Source organism: Hyla sarda, chromosome 11, assembly GCF_029499605.1.
Source record: "Hyla sarda isolate aHylSar1 chromosome 11, aHylSar1.hap1, whole genome shotgun sequence".
Classification (NCBI taxonomy): Eukaryota; Metazoa; Chordata; class Amphibia; order Anura; family Hylidae; genus Hyla; species Hyla sarda.
Genome location: NC_079199.1, coordinates 37,119,916 through 37,146,146, shown reverse-complemented (window position 1 = coordinate 37,146,146; position 26,231 = coordinate 37,119,916). Strand labels below are relative to the sequence as shown.

Genomic DNA, 26,231 nt, shown 5'->3' with positions numbered 1-26,231 from the left:
TGAGGGTATGTTCACACGTACAGGATCTGCTGCATATTTTCTGCAGCTGATTTTGCTATCCATTGAAGTTAATGGGTAGCAAAATCAGCTGCACAAAATATGCAGCAGATCCTGTACGTATGAACCTACCCTTAGGGTGCGTTCACACGTGTGTATTTTTGCTGCAGATCCGGCTATAAGTATCTGATCAGTGGGATATGAATGCCGTAACAAACGCACCCCCAAAACCTGAGAAAGGGGTTCCTCTTTATCCCTATGTGAAAAAAATAGCAGTCCAGCATGCACGCTGCCACTTCATTCACTCTTCATGGGGTTGACTCGAGATCACTCAGCTTTTTAAGTTTAGTTTGGGGAACCTGACAGTGGGGGAGGCAGAGGTGTGGTTTGTGACTACTGCTTTGAGTACTAAGTCGTAATTGATCTGCACCAATACATTAAGGTAAAGGCTTTTACCCTGACTTTGTATACTGTATTATATATTTTTGTGTCGGCTTAGTCTTGTAGCCACATATTCTGATAAAGCAGTTCTGACACTGGTAAACTTTGTTATACTTTGCTAAAAACAAGAATTATAAAAAAAAACACAGCAGTTTGCTATGTTTTTCAGTCCAGTAGTAAGTAAATGGAGCAGCAGATGTCTGAACATTGCTGTATTCACTGTATTCATCTCTTGATTAGTGGGAACCGAAATGGACAAAATCCCACTGATGGATTCTTGGCACCTATTTTTTGGATAGGGAATAAACTGCATAACTTGACAATTTCATCAAGACCATCTGTCTTAGGCCCCTTTCACCCTAGTTATGTTCCTGCATTCTGACACCAGTTATTCAGCAATAACGGATCGCGAAAAAATGGATGAAATAACTGAATACAACGGATGATAACTGATGATCAATTTTGACGGAAACTCTGTACCATCCATTATCATCCCATATAGTCCGTTATTTTATTTCCATGTGACTTCCTGGTTGTGATGTGTACTGAGCATGCTCAGTAGCAATAACGGAACATAAAAAAAACGGACAATAACGGATGTCATTTGTGATCATCCGTCACCCATAGAGTTTAAAGGGGTACTCCACTGCTCAGCGTTTGGAACAAACTGTTCTGAACGCTGGAGCCGGCGCCGGGAGCTTGTGATGCCATAGCCCCGCCCCCTCATGACGTCACACCCCACCCCCTCAATGCAAGTCTATGGGAGGGGGCGTGACGGCTGTCACGCCCCCTCCCATAGACTTGCATTGAGGGGGCGGGGTGTGACATCTTGATGGGGCAGAGCATGACCTCACGAGCTCTTGCCGCCGGCTCCAGCGTTCGGGACTGTTTTAATGTTAACATTTTATTTTTAATGGAACAAAAATTGGCGCACGCACCCTCTTTTGTGCCATCAAAAATAACGGACGTTAGTAATACCGGACATAACTGATGCTAAGGGATGGTCAAAAAATCCCATGAATGGGATTTTTGATGGCCGTTTTCAGGACTATCTGTCGGGAGTTCATGACGGAGGTTTTTACAGGAGGATAACGGTAGTGTGGAAGGGGCTTAATGTGTATGGGTGACTGCCAACTCTCCCCCATGAAAGATGACACGGAGGAAGAAAAGTAGTGGAAATTTTAGATTGAAACTGCCCTGGCCTTTTGTTCTCTGTGAAATAAGATTACCTCTCCTCTCTCTATTCAGATCACATGAACATTAGGTGGAGTGGAACATTAAAAGGGTTGTCCAGTGAAAGCCAACTTATCCCCTATCCACAGGATACCGAAGATACCCAAGTGCCCTACTCTGGCATCTCCATAGAAATGAAAAGAGCATGTGTTGTCTGCAGCACGCGCTCCTCTCAGTTAGGGTCCCAGCAGTCGGACCCCCGCTATCAAACACTTATCGAAAGTTGTCCTTCAGTGGACAAACCCTTTAATGTATATGGAAGGATGAGGAGAGAAAGCGGACACCAATATAGGAGCACAACTAAAGTTTCCATAGGGAAAAATGTACAACTGGGAATTCAGCAACCAAATTTGTCTAATAATCTAACAAGAGGTAACAAGAAGAAATGCAATGTAATATAATACACAATTGACATTAGAGTCTTGATGTATTATGGCCTTGGTGTTGGACGCAGTATTTTTGGCAGAGAATAGTCGGGGCTATTATTAGTCGTTCTCTTATTGTAATTATTTTCCAGACTTCGCTGTAATTGAATCTTGAGTGAATTATGATTTCCATTTGTAGCTGAACTCAAACCATTTTTGTTATGTCTGTAAAATTACATTTCCTTCATTTCTTTCATTCACAACGTTTTAGAAGTGAAAAATGATTTGTCAGGTAGGTGCTGTAAGAGCTGCCATATTGCTTTTACCATGATTTAAAGGGATACAACAGCCTTGATCAGTAGCCTGCTCTACGATACTGGCTGCGATAAAGGCAGCTGCGGACATAGTGGCCGGCATTTATCATTGTAGGTGTAAGTGAAGCATTTATCATTGTAGGTGTCAGTAAAGCATTTTTCTACACCTTTTTGTTTGTGTTTTGGTAATGTGTAGGAGCACCAAATGTATTAAATGGTCACAGAGCATTTGATACATTTTGTGCAGATCACATTTTCTGAAAATTTGCTCTTTACATACACCAAAAAGATACGTCTGGGCTGGTGTGGTTTTATAGACTTTTCAGTGGCTTTGCGCCTTTTTTGCGCCTTTTCATAAAAAGGCGCAGTTCATAAAACCCGTCCATATCATGTGTATTGCCAAAATCAGTGGATTGCAACTCAAAATCAGCAGAAATATGTAAACCAAAAGGCGCAAAAAAGGTGCAAATAAACTCTGCTTGCGCCTTTTTTGCGCCTTTTTGTAGACACAAAAAAACTGTCTAAAGACAATGATAAATGTCGGCCAGTGTGTGCATATGTACATTTACATCTTTGTATACCTAGTCCTGACTGAAAATGTTATATTGATACAATGATAAAGCAGATTTTAAGGTCCCTGTAATAAGGCAGGATAGTTAATAACCTGTAATCTCTCCTGACTTGGCTGTTTTAGTAAATGCATCTTCTCCTAGGAGCCTCCGTTTTGCTAGTACTTACTTTTTCCTTCTGGAAATGTATGAATACTTGAGTCTTGCAATTCCCTGCGTTAGATAGGCCCATCCTTACAGTCTAGCACAGTCCAGTGTCAGATTTTGTATTGACATGCTCTTATTATAGGGGAAATGGTAACATTCATTTATCAGTTTATCTATAGTTACCAGACATCAAAGCAGAGGAACGAGGCAGTAAAGGTACTAAAGAATTGGTATTTTATGGAATACAAGAATTTACTAAAAAAAAAAAAAAAAAAAGAGACTCTCTTGAGTGCAGACAACTCCTCTTAAGGGTGCATTCACAAAATCAGTTGTAGAACATATCCAGTAAAATACAGATGTGTGAATGTACCCTTAAAGGGGTACTCCGCTACTCAGCGTTTGAAACAAAATGTTCCAAACCTTTAGAGCTGGCACTGGGGGCTCCTGATGTCACGGACACGCCCCCTCTCATAGACTTGCATTGAGGGGGTGGGGTGTGACGTCACAAGCCCCCAGCACCGACTCTAAGCATTAGGAACATTTTGTTGTTAAGGGTACATTCACACATCTGTATTTTACTGGATATGTTCTACAACTGATTTTGTGAACGTACCCTTAAGAGGAGTTGTCTGCACTCCCCGCCACTCCCCCTCTCATAGCATTGAGGGGGTGGGGGGTGACGCCGTGAGGGGGTGGGGCCGTGACGTCACGAGCCCCCAGCGCCGACTCTAAGCGTTTTGTTCCGAACGCTGAGCAGCAGAGTACCCCTTTTAAGAGTAGTTTACTTCAATGGGGTCTGTGGCGGATTTTGGGCAGTGGAAATTCCGAGGGAGCCCACCCCGATTCAAACTCGCATTGGGAAACTCACTGCTGTCTCGCAATAAAATCTGCCTGTGTGAACGAGACCTTGGCGTCTGTTCATACTATGGAATTTCCAAGCAGAATTCCTGCTGTATAAAGATAACATTGGTATGAATAGGTTTTCTGTTGCCTGTTCACACTGTGAAATTTCCAGATTCCAGTCCTGCCGAAAGAATGAACATGTTCTCTCTTTCACTGGAATTATGCATGGACTGCATTGCCATCAGTGGTGACTGCACAGGTCGGCATGGTCCTAGCTCCTGAATATCTCCGGGCAGAGATTCTGTTGTATGGATGAGCCCTTAGGGTACGTTCAGATGTTTCGCAGATTTTTTGGGTATGCTAGAAATTTTTGCAGTATGTGCAGGGATGTGGAAATTCTATCGCCCGACGCCCGGGACAATTAGTTTTGGGCGCCGGGCAGGTGAATTGTTCATAGATTTAGCCCTGTATCGGGCTAGCAGTGACAGACCGACTTCCCCCTTTTTTTTCTTTAATGCCGGTGTGAGGCGCAGGAGCCGATGCAAGTCTACACCTCACACCGGCGCTCAGGGTGTATGGAGGGGGGCGGCAGCGGCCCCCAGCTGATTTCAGTAGCCGGGGGCCGCTGCTCAGAGAATACTCCCCCCGCCGCTGCGGGTGTATGTATGATGTGTGCATATGTATGCTGTATATGTATGGTTTGAGTGTATATATGATGTGTGTATGATGTCTGTGTATATATGATGTGTGTATGATGTCTGTGTATATATGATGTGTGTATGATGTCTGTGTGTATATATGATGTGTGTATGATGCCTGTGTGTATATATGATGTGTGTATGATGCCTGTGTATATATGATGTGTGTATGATGCCTGTGTATATATGATGTGTGTATGATGCCTGTGTATATATGATGTGTGTATGATGCCTGTGTATATACGATGTGTGTATGATGCCTGTGTATATACGATGTGTGTATGATGCCTGTGTATATATGATGTGTGTATGATGCCTGTGTATATACGATGTGTGTATGATGCCTGTGTATATATGATGTGTGTATGATGCCTGTGTATATATGATGTGTGTATGATGCCTGTGTATATACGATGTGTGTATGATGCCTGTGTATATACGATGTGTGTATGATGCCTGTGTATATACGATGTGTGTATGATGCCTGTGTATATATGATGTGTGTATGATGTCTGTGTATGTAATCTATGATGGGGAGGCAGCTGCGGGTGTAGGTATGATGTGTGCATATGTATGGTGTATATGTATGGTTTGAGTGTATGTGTGATGTGTGTATGATGTCTGTCTGTGTGTGTGTATGTAATGTATGATGGGGGGGCAGCGGCGGATGTATGTATGTATGATGTGTCTGTATGTATGATATATGTATGTAATGTATGATATAGGGGGCAGTGGCCGGTGTATGTATGTTTTGTACAGGGGCGGACTGACTAGTGCTGCTGCCAGTTGTGCTAAATGTTTTTATTTATTTTTAGGGGTTTCTGGCCACCCGCACTAAATTGCACCCCCAGAATCCCACCCCCCTTCATACTCTCTGCCGACCAAGAGCCCCACGGATGCACGCAAACACACCCGAACCAAAACTACAACTCCCAGCATGTTACACCATAACCTAAACTGTAGAACTATAAAGTGTAACATGCTGGGAGTTGTAGTTTTGGTTCAGGTCAGCTGCAGAGCCATAGGCTGCATCAGGGCATGCTGGGTGCTGTAGTTACTAACTGCAATTCCCAGTATTCCTTGACACAGCCTATGGCTCTACAGCTGACACAAACCAAAACTACAACTCCCAGCATGTTACACAATAACCTTAACTATACTACTATAGAGTGCAACATGCTGCAACACCCACACAACCATAGGCTGTATCAGGGCATGCTGGGTGTTGTAGTTATCTAGTAACTAAATGCAACTTCCAGAATTTTCTGACACATAAATTAGAGTAAATAAAATGCACCACATAAACTGGAGAAGCAGAACCCCCCCAGTAACACAGCGTTGTTCAGTAGTTTCCAATCAAAAGACTCCATATATAAGTCCCTATGAAGACTGAAAAATAGTGATTAAAATATTTTAAAAAGTGCGTATATATGTGAATGAGCCCCTTTCCTAATAAAAGTTCTGATAATAAATGGTTCCGATAAAAACTACAGATCCTGGCACATAAGATTACCCTCATACATCCCTGTATATGGAAAAATTGGCGTTATAGGGGTCAGATGGGGGGGGGGGGGGCTTGCCTCGAGTGTAAAAGGAGCTACAGCTCTCCCGCCGCTAATAGCCCGGCATGATGCGATCACCGTGGCCGCTATTAAACCATTAGATCACCGCTGTCTAATTTGACAGCAGTGTCTAAAGGGATCTTATATCCATCCCTGGTGGTCTAGTGAGGCGGATCGTACTATTTTGGTTGAAATTATTTTATCTACCAGGATAAGTGGATTTTCTTGAGGGACAAGTAGATTGTGTTCCGCTTTAGTCCCTTGGACAAGTAGTTTTTTTTTTTATTTCCACACCCCTGATGTGTGAACATACCCTTAAAATAACTAAAGCTCTGTTCTTATTTTCTTTGGCAGTTCCTTGCAGAGTCCCCAATACAAATTGGGTATTGGTGGTGTCCATCATACTGCGGAAGTCATGACACAGATGTGAACAAATGATTCAGTAGAAATTAAATTGGCATTTAAACAATATTGAATAGCTTCAGTTTTATTCCGCAATTCAGCAATCACACAGATCAGTACATGACGTTTCAGTCCGTTATAGGATCTTCATCAGACATTTGGACTGCTGCGGAGGCACAGAGTAGAATGAAGGAACGGCCTAAAGCCGGGAATGTAGTAAGTGGTAATGCGACCCACGGCTACAGATGAAATCAAACGGACCGAAACGTCATGTATTGATCTGTGTGATTGCTGAGTTGCGGAATAAAACTCAATATCATTTGAGTGCCAAGATAAAGGGGTACTCCGCTGCTCAGCGTTTGGAACAAAATGTTCTGAATGCTTAGAGCTGCCTCCTGGAGCTCGTGGCATCACGCCCCCTCCCATAGACTTGCATTGAGGGGGTGGGGCGTGACATCATGAGGGGCAGGGCTATGACATCACAAACTCCTGGCACTGGCTCTAAGCATTCAGAACATTTTGTTCCAAACGCTAAGCAGAGGAGTACCCCTTTAGTTTCTACTGAATCATTGAGTATTGGGATCCTACTTGGGCACCACGTATTGAAGAGAGCGCAATATATTAGGGTGCATTCACACCACGTTTTTGCAATACAGTTCCCGTATCAGGTTTTTGATGAAAAACGGATTCCTCAAAAGCTGACTAAACTATCAAAATCTGTGTACAAATTTGAACCCGTATAGAGTTAAAACTGTATACGGTTTGAAAAATGATGTCCGGTTGCATCCGTTTTTTAAGAAAAAAATGTATACGTTTTTAACTTCACTCCATTATGAATAAAGTTTCACTTGTTTGATTGAAATTCCAAGAAAAAAGACTGTGCAAAGTCAAAAACCTTATGGTGCAAACCGGATGGATCCGTACGCACATACGGTTCTGTACGGTTCCCATTGACTCCCATGTTTAAAAAAAAACGTATATGGTTTAATACAGTTTTTCACCCGGACCAAAAACTGTGGTAGGCTATGGTTTTGGGTACGGGAAAAAAAACAGACAAAACCGTACAGGATGAAACGGACACAACCGGATGCATCGTTTGGTATACGGTTTTCAATGGAGAGTCAATGCATACGGTTCCATACGGTTTTCACATTGAAAACGTATACGGGAACTGTATTGCAAAAACATGGTGTGAATGCAGCCTTACTTTCAATAGATGTGAACAAAGCCTGAATGAGTGTTTTGACATAAATCAATTTTCAGAAGAAAGCTGTGTTATTGTTTCTTTTTTCTTGTTTTTTTGACACTTCTTGCAGTTTTAGCAGTACGACGTTGCAGTTTTAATATTGCGCTGCCAACATCACTGTGTTGCCCTTGTCTACTGCTGTGTATATAGGATACACACTAGAACAGTCTTCTACGTATCCTTGTTAGGCAGATGCCATTAGGTCTTGAGTGCCACAAGGCATAGCACGTCGTCATTTATAGCCTGGGTAAGAGTGTGCCACATAGCCTTTTCCTTGTTTGCCTCGGTCCTGCCTGACTTATTGTCTTGTGTTAATTCTCTGGGGCAGTGGTCTGACTCTGGTGAATGAGCCAATTGTTTGCTTTTGTGTTGCCCATCAAGTCTGTTCTCCATCTGGTTTGTATCAGACTGTTTTCACAGCCAACAACTGCTGCCTTTTCTGTATCCTGACACTCAAGGGCCCCCTGCTATCAAAGCATTACTGTGATAGCATGTGTGTCTGGGCACATACAGCTGCGCACCGCAGCTTGAAACCATTACACAAGAAATACTCACTTAGAACTTGAACTGTCTCTTTCATTTCTAACAAATAATCTATATGTCCTGGTGAGTATGTGGACGGTCGCACCTATAGTAGGACTCCTATGTACTGGTCATAATGGCAGATTATTCATCCTGCCTCATACTGCTCTCCAAAATATCTTATAATACATGGCTCGTTATTTCAGAGTTGTTCTTTATTGCTAGATATATTATTTATTACTATTTAATTGACTTTTGTTATTATATAGTGATGTTCTAGATGGATTTTCCAGGATTTTTCATAAATGGCTTTGATGGGGGGGCCTGGAGTCTAAAGTTTGGTTTAGGGTCTGCACTGACCTGGCACTACCACACTGCTGAGCTGAGCTGGTTTACGTGCTGCCGGGCTGTAATACCAGACACGGCCACATCTGTATGGACATTGCTATCGTAATGGGGCCAGATATGGATGCACCATTGTATCTGGATAAACAGTAAAGGAGCTATGACACTTCCTAGAGCACAATTGTGCCTTCGCTCTCCAGAAACCTGCCAAACCATGTCACAGTCTTGTTGGCCTGGCAGTATTTATACGTTGGGCATTGCACCCGCAATACACCCCACAGAATCCATGCTTAGAAACAGAACAGTCCTGTGCCAAATTTGGTAAAGTCAGTTATAATCTGATATAATCCAGTATACACAGTGTTCAGATAATTTACCATTTGCAATTAAAGTTTTGGCCCGAATTTCACATTCATTGGCCATTCTCCTCATTCACATATTCAGTGATGCTTAGTAAGTCCATAGGATTACCCATCCTTAATAAAAGGACTTACAAGCTGCAGCACTAAGTGTCCTAATAACGTCATATTGGAGAAGTCACCTTTCTGGTACAACGCTTAGAAGCCGACAATCCTGGCTTCTGCTTGAGGTGTTAAATCCTCTTTGCTGTCACTATCTGTCATAAACCAGATAAACACATCTCATTCCAAATCGGGCAGCAGTCATTTGCAGATAGCTCCTACTTGTGCAATGGAGAGAATTATCCTCATATCGCACAGACATAGAGGTGTTTGCCAGATGAGTTCAGCCTGATGTCCTGGGAGAAAGCTATACCGGCAGCACTCTCTCCTGTACAAGTAACAGCCTATTTATGGTGCACTCCAACAGCTTGTTTGTCTACTCGTACTCCATCGACCCCTACTGCATCATGACGTTCTACTCCTACACCGTGTATAAATATCGGTCATTAAAAAAATATCAAGCTACGTCTTACAGGCATATTATATGTACTTGTAGGGTATAAGAAATGTAATCTAGTTTACTTTTTGTAGCCAAATTGTAAGTATTTAATATTTTCTTCAGATCATAGTTTTTACAAATAGAATTTTTTTATGGTGTTTGCAGGAATTCGTGAAGACTCGGACCGAACTCTTGTAGAGCCCAGTGTTTACCTCACCGATTCAGGTAAAGCTATGTGAACTCACTTATCTGTTACCATCTGCCATATTATTTATTAAAAAAATAAAATGAAGTATTTCTCACAGAAAAGGATTGCAGTAACACATGTTTTACTATACACGTTTATTCCCTATGTGTGTATTGGAACTAAACCAACAAAGCAAGGAAAAAAAGCTAATTGGACATAATGTCACATCAAACTCCAATGGGCTAGACAAATTTATTGGCACCCTTTCAAAATTGTGGAAAAATAAGATTGTTTCAAGCAAGTGATGCTCTTTGAAACTCACCTGAGGCAAGTAACAGGTGTGGGCAATATAAAAATCACACCTGAAAGCAGATAAAAAGGAGAGAAGTTCACTTAGTCTTTGCATTGTGTGTCGGTGTGTGCCACACTATGCATGGACAACAGAAAGAGGAGAAGAGAACTGTCTGCGGACTTGAGAACCAAAATTATGAAAAAATATCAACCATCTCAAGGTTACAAGTCCATCTCCAGAGATCTCGATTTGTCTTTGTCCACAGTGCGCAACATTATCAAGACGTTTGCAACCCTTGGCACTGTAGCTAATCTCCCTGGGCGTGGACAGAAGAGAAACATTTATGAAAGGTGTCAACGCGGGAAAGTCCGGATGGTGGATAAGCAGCCCCAAACAAGTTCCAAAGATATTCAAACTGTCCTGCAGGCTCAGGGGGCATCAGTGTCAGCGCGAACTATCCGTCGACATTTAAATGAAATGAAATGCTATGGCAGGAGACCCAGGAGGACCCCACTGCTGATACAGAGATATAAAAAAGCAAGACTACATTTTGCCAAAAGGAACTTGAGTAAGCCAAAATCCTTCTGGGAAAACCTCTTGTGGACAGATGAGACAAAGATAGACTTTTTTGGTAAAGCACATCATTCTACTGTTTACCGAAAACAGAATGAGGCCTACAAAGAAAAGAACACAGTACCTACAGTGAAATATGGTGGAGGTTCAATGATGTTTTGGGGTTGTTTTGCTGCCTCTGGCACTGGATGCCTTGAATGTGTGCAAGGCATCATGAACTCTACAGCCTGGTGTCAGAAAGCTGGGTTTGCGTCCAAGATCTTGGGTCTTCCAGCAGGACAATGACCCCAAACATACATTAAAAAGCACCCAGAAATGGATGGCAACAAAGTGCTGGAGAGTTCTGAAGTGGCAGCAATGAGTCCAAATCTCAATCCCATTGAACACCTGTGGAGAGATCTTAAAATTGTTGTTGGGAAAAGGCGCCTTCCAATAAGAGAGACCTGGAGCAGTTTGCAAAGGAAGAGTGGTCCAACATTCCCGCTGAGAGGTATTAGAAGCTTATTGATGGTTATAGGAAGTGACTGATTTCAGTTATTTTTTCCAAATGGTGTGCAACCAAATATTAAGTTAAGGGTGCCAATAATTTTCTCCAGCCCATTTTTGGAGTTTGGTGACATTATGTTCAATTAGCTTTTTTTCCTCCTTTTTTTGGTTTAGTTCCAATACATACAAAGGGAATAAACATGTGTATAGCAAAACATGTTACTGCAATCCTTTTCTGTGAGAAATACTTAATTTTCTAGAAACATTTCAGGAGTACCAACATTTACGGCCATGACTGTATTTAAAAACTGGCTAAGATTTACTAGACCAGGCTGCAGTCTAAGAATGTGCCAGATTTTTAACAGTGGCTGTTTTAAAAATCTGGCTTATTTTACACTTAGTGCTTAGTCTACACAAACGCTGAGGTGGTATGGTGAAAGGAGAACTATCATGCAGGACAACTTATGCTCTATCCAAAGGATAGGGGTCCGACCACAGGGACTCCCGCAATCTCCTGCGCGGCACCCCAGCATTTCCCATGAACAGAGCGATTTGTCCTCCGCACAAAGTGACTTCCCCCTCCATGTATCTCTGTGGGAGAGCCGGAGGTACAGCATTCGGGTATCTCCTGCTTTTCCATAGAGATACATGTAGGGGGCGTGACGGCCGCCGCTACCTGCAGGGGTTGATACGCTCCGGGGGTCCCATTGGTCAGACCCCCCTCCCGGCACGATCAGACACTTATCCTCTATCCTTTGGAAGTTGTCCTGCATGAGAGTTCTCCTTTCATGATTGTGGTGCTGCTTTTTTGTTTGTTTATTTTTGTTCATACTATTGAAAATTTGTCTTAGTTTAGGCCATACCCCTTTTCCTGAGACCACACCACCTTTTGTAAAAAAAAATAAAATAAATATGCACGCAAAAAAGGCAAAATTCTTTTGAAAGTGTGTCATGTCACTTTTGCGACCAATCTGACCCAGTTTATACATAAAAAAAAAAAATTTCAGTTTTCGATATACCCCCCCCCCCCCCCCCCCCAATATATTTCAGCAATATACAGATGCTACTAAATAAAAGTGTAAGTTATGTTACATTAGTGTTTCATGGCTGATTCTGCTTTTATGGACAACCATGTGTGCACATGTACTTTTTTGTTTGTATCCACTACTTCTCACCTCTGTATTACTATAAACCATTTTGCATTATTGCACATGACAGGTTTTATTTTATTTTTGTTAATATTTTCAATAAAATAGTTTGAACCATAATGATAGGGAAATCCAGATTAGGAAAACACCACATTACATTGCCTGGTATACAGAGGCCGCATTTGGAATCTTTTTAAGCTTAACCCAAGAGCGCACAAAATAAGGAAAGAGGGGATTTAATGTGCAGTTGCCTGTTACAGTTTCTAATTCAAGTTCCCCCCCCCCCCCCCCCTGGATTATATTATTATTTCTTATCTTTAGTTTAGGCCATTCTCAGATCAGTAGGGACGCGACTCTCCGCAGCCCCACCAAGAGTGAAGGGGCTACAGCGAGCGCCATTTCTTGGTCCCCTTTTTCTAAACACAGTACAGTGCTGAAGTTTGCTAGTATCTATGCTTGACATTACGCCTTGCGTTGCGTTCACGCCTTTTTTCAGCTGCTATCTGAGCCTAAAGAAAAGTTCCAAAAAATGTTGGCTGTCCGGACATACTGGGAGTTGTAGTTTTGCAACATCTGAAGGTCCACAGTTTGGAGACCTCTTGTCTATACTAAGAATAAGCCGACATTTGCAGCGCACAGCTGGCCCTTGTCTGACATGGATGCTTATACAAGCTTATATAAATGCTTAATATCTTACCTTCTGGCAAGGTATGGCATCCTCAAGTATATAACAGACTTTTCACATTGGATCATGTTCTAATTGAGGCTTAATGGCCTTTTAAAAGTCTTGTATTGTGTACCAGACGCTAAAGATGATTTCATACGATGCTGCGGTTTTTCTGAGAACTACATTTCTATCCCTGTAAGAGGTGTGGCAATGCAGAGATTAGGACTTAAGACCTTTCTGGGGCTGCTGAGTGACATGTAAATTATGGCATATTATTATGAGCATTGTACAAGAGTCTGACATAAAAGGATCTGGGTCGCTATGACCAATTATGTTTTAGGTAGAAATGGCAAGCTTTTTATTTCTTTACAGGGATTATTCTTTCATACTGGCTTTCATTTAGAAGCAATTTCCTTATTGCATCCTGTGTTGAATATTTCAATCTTAAAGGCCCCAAACAGGATTCTTTTGTGTAATGATCTGTCCTGTAGATCTATAGAAGCTGTATGTACACAGGATACTCAGTGTTCTGCTTACTTCTTTATACTGGTGCAGTAATTACATATCCGTATTGGTGGCCGTGGTCGCTATACATGCATCAGAGTAGGGCCGAGGCAAACGATTAATTGTACAATCGATTTGTTGCTGATAAATTAATCAATTTATCGGAAAAAAAAAGGCAAAATGACTTGACAGGAAAAAAAATAAAATGTACAGTAGGTATAAGAACAAGTAAACAAGGTTTTTATGTTTCCCTCACGCCCCTATTATTACTTGGCGCAGTGTTTCCCAACCAGGGTGTCTCCAGCTGTTGCAAAACTATAACTCCCAGCATGCCTGGACAGCCTTTGGCTGTCCAGGCATGCTGGGAGTTGTAGTTTTGCAACAGCTGGAGACACCCTGGTTGGGAAACACTGACATAGCATTTGAAGCGAAACTGTCACCTCCGTACGACTCCATACAGCCCCGAGCATCCCAGTCCATTTTCCCAATTGTTTTCAGAATGTATTTTGGACTCCTCTTTTAGAATACATATATTTATTTATTTTTTTTCTTAATCAGTATAGTTGCTTTTATAGAGCTGATAGCTATGGTAATTCTAGGCGGTCTATCTGAAACCAATATTTTTGAGAAGTCTTCCATATTGCCCAGCATTCACACCTCTGGCTCTGGAGTAGGTAAGATGCCATATATTCTATAAAATGGGCACTGTCAGATACAATAACACCTGATATGTTATAAAGCATGCAAAAACAATATGTTTTGCAATTGCTTCCATCTGAAAATTTTAAGTATTGCATACTGAAAAAGCCAATGAAAAACTAGCCACTAGGGGTCCTTTGCCTCCTGGGACACATACGAGTCTTGCAGTGTCCAGTGGTCATTGACACATTATAGACACCATGAGTGATTGACAGGGCTGCAGGCAGGTCCAGAGCTGCTGTGCTTGCTCCTGGCACTCTGTGAGTCAGAGCAGAGTGAAGGAGGGGGAGGAGTCATCACAGTGAGGAGAAAAGAGGGACACGCCCCATGCCTCTGTATGGACAGAAACCTCAGTGAGCAATGATGGCAAGTAAATAAAGGTAATTCTGAGAGAAATATAGGTGGTAGACACTTAAAAATTAGATGTACAGGACCTTTTTTTTTTGGGGGGGTGGGGGGGGGGGGAGAGGATCTGACACATATGTTTTAAGTATATAACTTCTCTCCAAAATCCACTTAACTACTTTAATGGAGGAGAGCATTGTGTCTAACTATGCCTAACATACAACATTGGACTAGAATGGCACCACTTTTTCCCACATTTCTTTAACATATGTTTTCCATAGCTTGTTTGGGAAACACTGTTACTAGCTGTGTCCCTCCAGCTGTTGCAAAACTACAACTCCCATCATGCCCTGACAGCCAAAGGCTGTCTGGGCATGATGGATGTTGCAGTTTTGCAACAGATGGAAGAACACTATTCTAGATGTTTCTACACAGATCAAAACAAAGTAAGGGAACACTAAGATAACACATCCTAGATCTGAATGAATGAACTAATCGTATGAAATACTTTCGTCTTTACATAGTTGAATGTGCTGACAACAAAATCACACAAAAATTATCAATGGAAATCAAATGTATCAACCCATGGAGGTCTGAATATCGAGTCACACTCAAAATCTAAGTGGAAAACCACACTACAGACTGATCCAACTTTATGTAATGTCCTTAAAACAAGTCACAATGAGGCTCAGTAGTGTGTGTGGCCTCCACGTGCCCGTATGACCTCCCTACAACTCCTGGGCATGCTCCTGATGAGGTGGAGGATGGTCTCCTGAGGGATGTCCTCCCAGACCTGGACTAAAGCATCCGCCAACTCCTGGACAGTCTGTGGTGCAACGTGGCGTTGGTGGATGGAGCAAGACATGATGTCCCAGATGTGCTTAATCAGATTCAGGTCTAGGGAACGGGTGGGCAAGTCCATAGCATCAATGCCTTGAATTGCTGACACACTCCAGCCACATGAGGTTTAGCATTGTCTTGCATTAGGAGGAACCCAGGGCCAACCGCACCAGCATATGGTCTCACAAGGGGTCTGAGGATCGCATCTCGGTACCTAATGGCAGTCAGGCTACCTCTGGCAAGCACAAGGAGGGCTGTGCGGTCCCCCCAAAGAAATGCCACCCCACACCATTACTGACCGGTCATATTGGAGGATGTTGCAGGCAGCAGCACATTCTCCACGGCATCTCCAGACTCTGTCAACATCTTTCACATGTGCTCAGTGTGAACCTGCTTCCATCTGTGAAGAGCACAGGGCGCTAGTGGCGAATTTGCCAATCTTGATGTTCTCTGGCAAATTCCAAACATCCTGCATGGTGTTGGGCTGTAAGCACAACCCCCACCTGTGGACATTGGGCCCTCATACCACCCTCATGGAGTCTGTTTCTGACCGTTTGAGGGGACACGTGCACATTTGTGGCCTGTTGGAGGTAATTTTGCCGGGCCCTGGCAGTGCTCCTCCTTGCACAAAGGCAGAGGTAGCAGTCCTGCTGCTGGGTAGTTGCCCTCCTACAGCCTCCTCCACGTCTCCTGGTGTACTGGCCTGTCTCCTGGTAGCGCCTCCATGCTCTGGACACTACACTGACACACAGCAAACCTTCTTGCCACAGCTCGCATTGATGTGCCATCCTGGATTAGCTGCACTACCTGAGCCACTTGTGTGGGTTGTAGAGTACGTCTCATGCTACCACTAGAGTGAAAGCACAGTCAGCAGTCAAAAGTGACCAAAACATCAGCCAGGAAGCATAGGAACTGAGAAGTGGTCTGTGGTCACCACCTGTAGAACCACTCCTTTATTGGGGTATCTTGCTAATTGCTTATAATTTCCACCTGTTGTCTGTTCCATTTGCACAACAGCATGTGAAATTGATTGTCAATCAGTGTTGTTTCCTGAGTGGACAGTGCGATTTCACAGAAGTGTCATTGACTTGGAGTTACATTGTGTTGTTTAAGTGTTCCCTTTATTTTTTTGAAGGAAAAAAATAGGACACCGGCTCCACGAGGCGCAGGATAAACTCAGCAGGAGACCAGCTTAAAGGAAGGTTGTTTATTCCCAAGATGCAACGCATTTCACTGCAATCACGTATCTTCATCAGGCATGACATAGATAGGTAAGGTGCTCATTTATAAGGGCAACAATTAACCCTCACACTGCATTTGCAGAAGAGGGAACAAAGCAAGTAAAGCATATACACATACAATTGTATTATCCATTAATAAATAGAAATAGCTGGACATTCAACAAATGAAAAATGACTAGACTTTCCACACATGCACTTATAATTATCAGATATGTAAATAATATAAAAGTCACAAAGATATATAGAATATATATATATATATATATATATATATATATATATATATATATATATATAAAAATGAAAAAAGGAGACAAATATATAGAAAACATATGTGCACATATAAATATGTACATGCACGCATGCATGTACCCATACAGTAAATGGACCGGGGCCTCCGATGCGGCAGAAGTATAATTATCGCATCCGATGTCTCAGACCTCAGCGAACGTTTTCCATCGTCTCATTCAGACCGTGCGGCACCAATGTGGACAACTTAAATATCCAGAACGACTCACGATTAATGAGTCGTTGGAAACGATTGGGAATATCTTCAGGTATTGTTTCAAGAATGATTAGACGCAAAGATGAAAAATGTCATGTAAAGCATAACTATTTTTTATATTAGATCTGTGTTTACACATTTTCACACGCGCGGTCTGAATCCAACGTATTGGAGACGACAGCTACTAAATAATAAATAAACTGCATATAGCGTATCACAATTTACCGAATGTGTAATAGAAAACGTTTTTCCTGTCTGGTATGATTCATATATCTCTATGTGACTGCCGATACTGCAACATAAACAGCGATTTAGGGAAACAACCTTTTATTATAGGGATAGGGGATAAAGCTGTAGAATTAATCTTTTTTAATCTACAGGGTGGGCCATTTATATGGATACACCTTAATAAAATGAGAATGGTTGGTGATATTAACTTCATGTTTGTGGCACATTAGTATATGTGAGGGGGAAACTTTTCAAGATGGGTGGTGACCATGGTGGCCATTTTAAGTCGGCCATTTTGAATCTAACTTTTGATTTTTCAATAGGAAGAGGGTCATGTGACACATCAAACTTAGTTGGTTTTAACGTAACTTTATTCTTTCATGAGTTATTTACAAGTTATTTACAAGTTTCTGACCACTTATAAAATGTGTTCAATGTGCTGCCCATTGTGTTGGATTGTCAATGCAACCCTCTTCTCCCACTCTTCACACACTGATAGCAACAGCGCAGGAGAAATGCTAGCACAGGCTTCCAGTATCTGTATACACTGCTATATACTACTATATACACTGCAGGAGAAATGCTAGCACAGGCTTCCAGTATCCGTATACACTGATATATACTACTATATACAATGCAGGAGAAATGCTAGCACAGGCTTCCAGTATCCGTAGTTTCAGGTGCTGCACATCTCGTATCTTCACAGCATAGACAATTGCCTTCAGATGACCCCAAAGATAAAAGTCTAAGGGGGTCAAATCGGGAGACCTTTGGGGCCATTCAACTGGCCCATGATGACCAATCCACTTTCCAGGAAACTGTTCATCTTGGAATGCTCGGACCTGACACCCATAATGTGGTGGCCACCATCTTGCTGGAAAAACTACGTGCCAGCTTCAGTGCATAAAGAGGGAAACACATCATCATGTAGCAATTTTGCATATCCAGTGGCCTTTAGGTTTCCATTGATGAAGAATGGCCCCACTATCTTTGTACCCCATATACCACACCATACCATCAATTTTTGTGTTCCAACAGTCTTGGAGGGATCTATCCAATCTGGGTTAGTGTCAGACCAATAGTGGTGGTTTTGTTTGTTAACTTCACCATTCACATAAAAGTTTCCTCATCACTGAACAAAATCTTCTGCGTAAACTGAGGGTCCTGTTCCAATTTTTGTTTTGCCCATTCTGCAGCACCTGAAACTACGGATACTGGAAGCCTGTGCTAGCATTTCTCCTGCGGTGTATATAGTAGTATATAGCAGTATATAGAGAAGAAGGTTGCATTGACAATCCAACACAATGGGCAGCACATTGAACACATTTTATAAGTGGTCAGAAACTTGTAAATAACTCATGAAAGAATAAAGTTATGTTAAAACCAAGCACATCATTGTTTCTCTTCTGAAATTCCCAATAAATTTGATGTGTCACGTGACCCTCACCCTATTGAAAAAAACAAAAGTTGTATTCAAAATGTCCGACTTCAAAATGGCCGCCATGGTCACCACCCATCTTGAAAAGTTTCCCCCCTCACACATACTAATGTGCCACAAACTTGAAGTTAATATCACCAACCATTCCCATTTTATTAAGGTGTATCCATATAAATGGCCCACCCTGTATTAGGTGCTAAAAATTTTTGAAGATTATTTTAAAACGGAACTGGCATATTATTCGCAGTGATCCAATATTAAAAGATATAGTACGACATACTCCGCGAGTTACTTTTAGGAGATCTAAAAATCTTCAAAATATTTTAGCACCTAATAGATAAAAAAAAAAAAAAAACGAATTCTACAGTTTTATCCCCCTATCCCTATAATAAAAGGTTGTTTCCCTTGCAATAAAAATTGCTGTTTATGTTGCAGTATGATCGGCAGTCACATAGACTTATTTGTATCATACCAGACAGGAAAAACGTTTTCTATTACACATTCGGTAAATTGTGATACGCAATATGCAGTTTATTTATTATTTTGTATCTGTTGTCTCCAATACGTTGGATGCACTATTCAGACAGCGCGTGTGCAAATGTGCAAACACAGATCTAATATAAAAAATATGTAGACAAAGTAGTATTCTCAGCTACGGAAGAAGTACGCATCTGACGTACGAAACAGTCGGCGTTGCCTCCGAACCTTCTCGCATGCAGCTCGTGAGACCTTAAGCCCCGGACTCCCGGATTGGATACAGCTACGGCAGCGGTGAGTGCGTACTGCGTTTCTTCTGTTGTTTCTATAGTATTCTCAGATCACCTCCTATGCCAGAATCCTGCGCACAGAACGGTGTGAACACCGAAAAGGCAATGAATGAAATGGAAGTCCAGCGCAGATTCTTGTGCAATAAAAACGAAATATTCCACCAAGACAGAACAGGAAGAAGTGATGTGTTTCAGCTGCTCTTACCAGCCTTAGGTTGGGTTGACACTACGTTTTTGCCATACTGTTTTCAATCCGTTTTTCGAAAGAAAACCGTATGGCAAAAAAACGGATGGAACAGTATGGGAAAAAGTAAACCGTATGTGTTTAAACAGTATACTGTTTTTAAAAATGCATACAGTTCAAACGTATAGGTTTTTCCCGTATGGAACCGTATACATGTGCGTTTCCCATTGACGTCCATGTTAAAAAAAAACGTATGCGCTTGCAGTACGGTTTTTAAACCGGAGTCAAAACCGTGGTTGACCACAATTTTGTCTCCGGTTTAAAAACCGTACTGCAACCGCATACGTTTTTTTTTAACATGGACGTCAATGGGAAACGCACATGTATACGGTTCCATACGGGAAAAACTTATACGTTTTTACTTTGCACATGTGCATTTGAATCCTAAAGTCCCCACCCAAGACCCCTCCCATTACAAATGGACAAAATTTTCAAAAACGTATGTTTTTTTTTTTTAATAAAAACTGACGGAACTGTATGCACTTTTAAAAACAGTATACTGTTTAAAAACGCGTACGGTTTACTTTTTTTCCATACTGTTCCATCCGTTTTTTTGCCATACGGTTTTCTTTAGAAAAACGGATTGAAAACAGTATGGCAAAAACGTAGTGTGAACCCAGCCTTACACATACTAGTATCCTGTTCATACACCCATACCTTTATAGGAGGGAGACCTATCATCCTGTACAGGAAACACCTGAAGCGGGGTGATCACTTCACTCTTACAAAGGTAATACAAAATAGTGAAGACAGGTGTAATATAAACCAAACAATAAAATTACCTAAAAACATATAGAAACATATATATAAATAGACTGTATACCTAGAAGGCATGATACAGAAAAAAGATATTAATGAAAATATAACATATCTCTCTTACATAAAAAATCAACTTACATATAGAAATGCTGAGAAATAAAGGAAGAATATAAACACACAAAGCTAATAATGTAAAATAACATCCTGTCTACGATTTAACCCTTTAGGGAAGCGTGTATTCTATAATTGCCACCTCTTGTAGGGGGATTAACCTTTCAATTCCTTGTAAGGTCACGGAAGAGAAATCTCCCTGATGTACCTCAGCACAATGTTTAGTAACCATAGAGGTATGACGAGAATTAAAATGGGCAACGTCCGAAATATGCTTTCTGATTCTGGTTTTTAGTGAATTAATGGTGCAGCCTACATATTGCACTTTACATAATGTGCATGAAAACAAAAATAAATAACATGTGATGTATTACAATTTATGCATTGCTGCATTTTGAAACTTTTACCTGTGGAATAAGAGGTGGATTCAGTAGTATTATACATCACTTTGCAGCACATGCATATTCTGTGGCCACACTTATTGGAACCCTTGGTTACAAGCCATGTTTTTTGTTTTAGATGTTTTATTACTAAATAAGCTTGGTGACAACTTTTGCCCGATTGTGGGGGCCTTTTTGGACACACATTTGTAACCTGCATCCAACACGGAGCCAAATAATGGATCTCCTGTAATAACAGGCATATATTTGTGGACCAGGTTGCAAATGGCTCTAAAATCCTGACTACATTGAGTCACAAAAATAATTGGTTATTTTATTTTTGTGAGTCGTTCTGGATATTTAAGTTGTCTTATTGGTGCCGCACGGTCGGAATGAGACCATAGAAAACGTTCGCTGAGGTCTGAGACATCAGATGCGATAATTAAACTTCTGCCGCATCGGAGGCCCCTGTCTATTTACTGTGTGGGTACATGCATGCATGTATTTACATATTTATATATGTGCACATGTTTTTTATATATTCGTTTTTTCATTTTAATTTTTTTATATATATTTTTTTTATATATAATTTTTTTTCAATATATCTTTGTCATTTTTATCTAATTAATATATCTGATAATCATAAGTGCATGTGTGGAAAGTCTAGTCATTTTTCATTTGTTGAATGTCCAGCTATTTCTATTTATTATTGGATAATAATTATGGTTAATTAATGGTTAATTGTTGCCCTTATAAATGAGCACCTTACCGGTCTATGTCATGCCTGATGAAGCTGCATGAAACGCGTTGCAACTTGGGATTAAACCACCTTCCTTTTACCTGGTCTCCTGCTGTGTTTATCCTGCGCCATGTGGAGCCGGTGTTCTATTTGAAGCTTTATCTTTCCTTGGAACTATACCAGCCGGAGGGCAGCAGATCACTCACTTTCTTCACGTGCATACCATTGTTGTGTATGTTGTTACACAACAATTTGGGGTGAGCGCCTTTCATGCCTAGCCTTTTCATTTATATATCTCTTTTAATGCACCATGGAACGCTCTTTTATCTTCCTTTAGACTTAATTTTTTTGAGCAGTGTATAAGTCTTGTAAACTAAGGATAGGTCACCTTTTTGGTAGTAGATCTAGATACGCCGTTTGTACGCCGTTGTTTTGTCCGTACTCTTTGAATTGGAATATATTTACAATGACAACTTGAACTCGTTCCATTGATGGTGCTAAAATCCTAGCGTCTAAACCGCTGGGAGACAATTTTTTTGCCTGGTATAAGGTGTAATTTAGTCTAACACCTGTGTTCTTCATTACATTTCCTGCCTCATTCCAGTTCTGTGCCATTCCGCCAATAGTAAGTGTCGGAGTGTTTTCTCACTTTTGTAGATGGTGATAAATCAGAACACTAACCCACGGTGTGTTGATTGCTTTGTGTGTTAAAAACATTGGCAGAAAGTTTTTGCAGGTGCAGGAATGTTGGAGTTATGTGACTGTGAGATTGCTAGTCTTACCATTTCTCATCAGGTTTACCTGCCTAGTTAATGATGGTGTAAGGGGGTTTCACCTATGACATTTTAGGTCAGTTTCTCAAACCATTGCCATGAGTGCAGTCATAATTGGAGGGAATGGTTATTGGAAAGACTTTATGTTGGCTTTTAAAATTGCATCAAAATGGCATGTGTGACCTTATATTTCAACAAGTCTATCCTATTCAGCACAAGGTCTATGGTACAAACATTGGCAAGCATGATATAACTTAATATGGTTGTCAAAGCAAATGTTCTGTTAGGACTCATGCATTCCATGGAAGGTATAGAAAAATATATAATGAAGAAATTATATGTCCAGTCCTCAAGGATAGTGAAATATAGGAAAAATAGCAAAAGGGAAAAAGCAAAAAGATGAAGATTAAAGATATGGAAAAATAGAAGGATAGTAGGTCACAGATGAAAGTGTGAGATATATAGAGATAAAACTAGTAAGAAGTTAAATAATCATAACTTGATTATAATAATAATAAAAAATACCTGCAGAATATAATTTAAACAATAATGTGCATTTATTGAGTGAAAATAGTATTAAAGGGGTACTCCGCCCCAAGACATCTTATCCCCTATCCAAAGGATAGGGGATAAGATGTCAGATCGCCGCGGTGCCGCTGCTGGGGAGCCCCGGGATCCCCGCTGCGGCACTGCGCTATCATTACTGCACAGAGCGAGTTCGCTCTGCACGTAATGACGTGCAATACAGGGGCTGGAGCATCGTTACATCATGGCTCCGCCTCTCGTGAAGTCACGGCCCGCCCCTTTCTATACAAGTCTATGGGAGGGGGCGCGGCGGTCGTCACACCCCCTGCCATAGACTTGCATTAAGGGGACGGGACGGGATGGGATGTCACGAGGGGCGGAGCCATGATGTCACGCGGCTCCGTCCCCTGTATCGCCCGTCATTACGCACAGAGCGAACTCGCTCTGTGCTGTAATGATAGCGCAGTGCTGCAGCGGGGATCCCGGGGCTCCCCAGCAGTGGCACCGCAGCGATCTGACATCTTATCCCCTATCCTTTGGATAGGGGATAAGATGTCTAGGGGCGGAATACCCCTTTAAAACGCCTGGGCAGGGCCCTTGCCCAGGTATTAAGAAGAATATGCTTATTAAAAATAAATTAAAAAATGTTGATTGCCAACCTTCTAATAAAATTATATATATAAATGTTCATAAAAATATTTTATATCAAATATCAACCAATGTCCAAAGTCAGTTTAGTGATTCTAATCTGATTTAGCAGCCACAGTGATTAGAATTGTTCATCAAATAGAGCCAATGCACTGTAATAGCAGCAAAGTAGATATAAAGTGTCTGTTAGATGTAGCAGATGAGATGAGCGATACAGTTGTAACTTTCACTTCACTTCAAAGAGAGCCGGTTATTATGAGTGTGAATAATTACAATATTTGAACATTCAGAGCGGTACCTTATTTGAAGTCTTCGCTGTGTTCCGCGGCAGCTGACTGTCTCCGGAGCGGCAGACTCCGGAGACTGTAATAGATCAGCGCCCGCACGGACTAAAACGAGGGCAACCTCCAACCTGGCATGGGTGTAGGGGTTCCTCCGAGAAGGCGTTTATGAAGGTACACTGGTCCCAAATAATGTGATGTTGTCCTCTGTAATGCAGAGAGCCGGCATCCAATATGAAACGGTGGGTGAGTGAAGTTTTGCTGGGCAGTTTTCACCCGTCGGCCTAAGGAGCAGCAATCAGCTGTAAGCCGGCGTCCTCGTGGTGTGAATAGCGCGCTATTCAATGGTGGGCCGCAGGTTTGGGTACTGCAGCGCTGGCAAGGCGGTATCGGCTGATTTAGTGGCTAATATGAGCAAAAGATGGTGGTGGCAATACTTATAGATCGAGGCTACTAAAATAATTCTAAATTGCTCACAGATTATACTTGGTCACTAGTCATCATGACCAAAATTATCTGAATACAGAAAAGGACACATACACTTGTTATTGAAGGTTTCAAATTCTTCATTTAATGGCCCTTTTATTGTAGGTATCCAAGATTAAAGATTGCTTTATGGAATTTCTCCAACCCATTTGCCGTATTGGGTGTAGAGCTTTAATTTCACCTCTGTCTGACCTGGAAATTTTATAGAGCTAAAAAAAAAAATAGCTGCTGAAATCAGAATCTTCTGCAATCCATTGAGGGAATGTAATATATAAAATATTTTTAAAAGGTTAAACATTCACAATTAAGGCATGGATGCACTAGGCAAAAAAACTGTCCATTGTAATAAACCATCACAAATTCCCATGAATGAAGTAGCAGCTTTTTTGGAGGATTATGGTTTATAAAAAGGGAAGAAAAAAAAAAGTTTTTGAAGCCATTGAGCAAAAGCAATGACAGTCGGATACTTAGGTGAGCTGCATATTAGACTTTATATAGCAAGATGCTCCCAACAGCCCCTTTCTTCACAGAATGTTTACAGTCTAATCTTCATCTTCAGACTTACATTAGGACCAGTTTTATATTAGGCTACCTTTAGGGTATGTTTACACGGCAGAGGTCTTGTGGAATGTCCGTTTAGAACATTTCTGGGTTACATTCTCCGGACAGTGGGTGCCAGTAGGACATGCTAGTACTAGGTCCGCTTAGAAATGGATTTCCAAATGGATTTTAAAGAAAGAATTGACATGCAACGGCCAGAATCAGAAATTTCAATGTGTGCACGGTTCATCAGAGTCCCATTTAAAGCAAAGATTCTGCTTAGAAATTCCCCTCTGTAAAGGATTTGTCTGTGAATAATAATTGTATATTTGGCTAGAGGTGGTGTAAGAATAAAGTAATAGATATAGAGCAGGTACAGCAATGCTAAGCACCATCGGTTATAGCAGAGCCCAATGCTTCCAAGGCCGTGGTGTGAACAGACCTCCAACACGGTAAACGCTAGGCTACTTTAGGTGGTGCTATCTTGTGGTGCACACAACGCAATGTGAATAACATCCAAGAATAGAAAAGATGCACTCCCCACATCCAGTAGCAGAAAAGCTTCTTTTAATATTGAAGTGTAGTAACAAGCGAGACCCTTGCAGCCAGTGTGGGAGTAACTGCAGGACGCTGCAGACATTTCAGGCGCGACAGCTGTTTTACCCGCGCATGCGGGCTTAGTCAGACCACACCTGTCAGTGACGCCGACCCTGGTAAAAACCCTAGAGTGAGGATGTCACGGATCAGGTGCTCACAGGTAATCATGTGATCTAAAAATATACATAGATTAAAACCAACTACCAGCAATGCATCAATAAAAGATTCATTCATAAGAAGATACCTAGGTCTATCTTATCGTTTAGCCCTAAGTTCCCTTGCGCTTCGGTTTTTAATATCCATAGAGCTTCTTTGCGGAGTAGGTATTTCTTTCTGTTTGACCCTGCTTGTACGGGAATTCTCTCGATACCAAAGAACTTCAATGCACCAGGATTGTTATGTGCATTCTTCATGTGCTGCATTACTCATGGGGAACCTTTCCCAGATTTGAGAGAGTATAGATGCTCGCTAAAGCGGGTATGCATCGGGCTTGTAGTACTGCCTACATAAATGCCCGCAATCGCAAATTAGAGCATACACTATATAATTAGTTCTGCAGCACATGAAGTCTTTTGCCTTTATTTCGGTGCCACCTAATCTGAAATACGTTCCACTACATAACTGTGGGCACCATTTGCAACTTC

General features: G+C 41.4%; 1 protein-coding gene across 5 annotated transcripts in view; it reads left to right on the top strand.

Moving 5' to 3' along the window:
• The window catches only part of KIAA0586 (KIAA0586 ortholog), a 181,559-nt gene that overhangs the window by 131,460 nt on the left and 23,868 nt on the right, over positions 1-26,231 (top strand). For 4 of the 5 annotated variants that reach the window (XR_008848977.1, XM_056546820.1, XM_056546821.1 and 1 more), the window contains exon 31: positions 9,750-9,809. The exons of the other annotated variant lie outside the window; for it this stretch is intronic. Coding sequence is in view for 3 of the 4 variants with exons in the window: in XM_056546820.1 (XP_056402795.1) it covers positions 9,750-9,809 (60 nt within the window). In the remaining variant the exon portion in view is untranslated. The remainder of the gene's footprint in view (positions 1-9,749; positions 9,810-26,231) is intronic. 5 annotated transcript variants of the gene reach the window in all.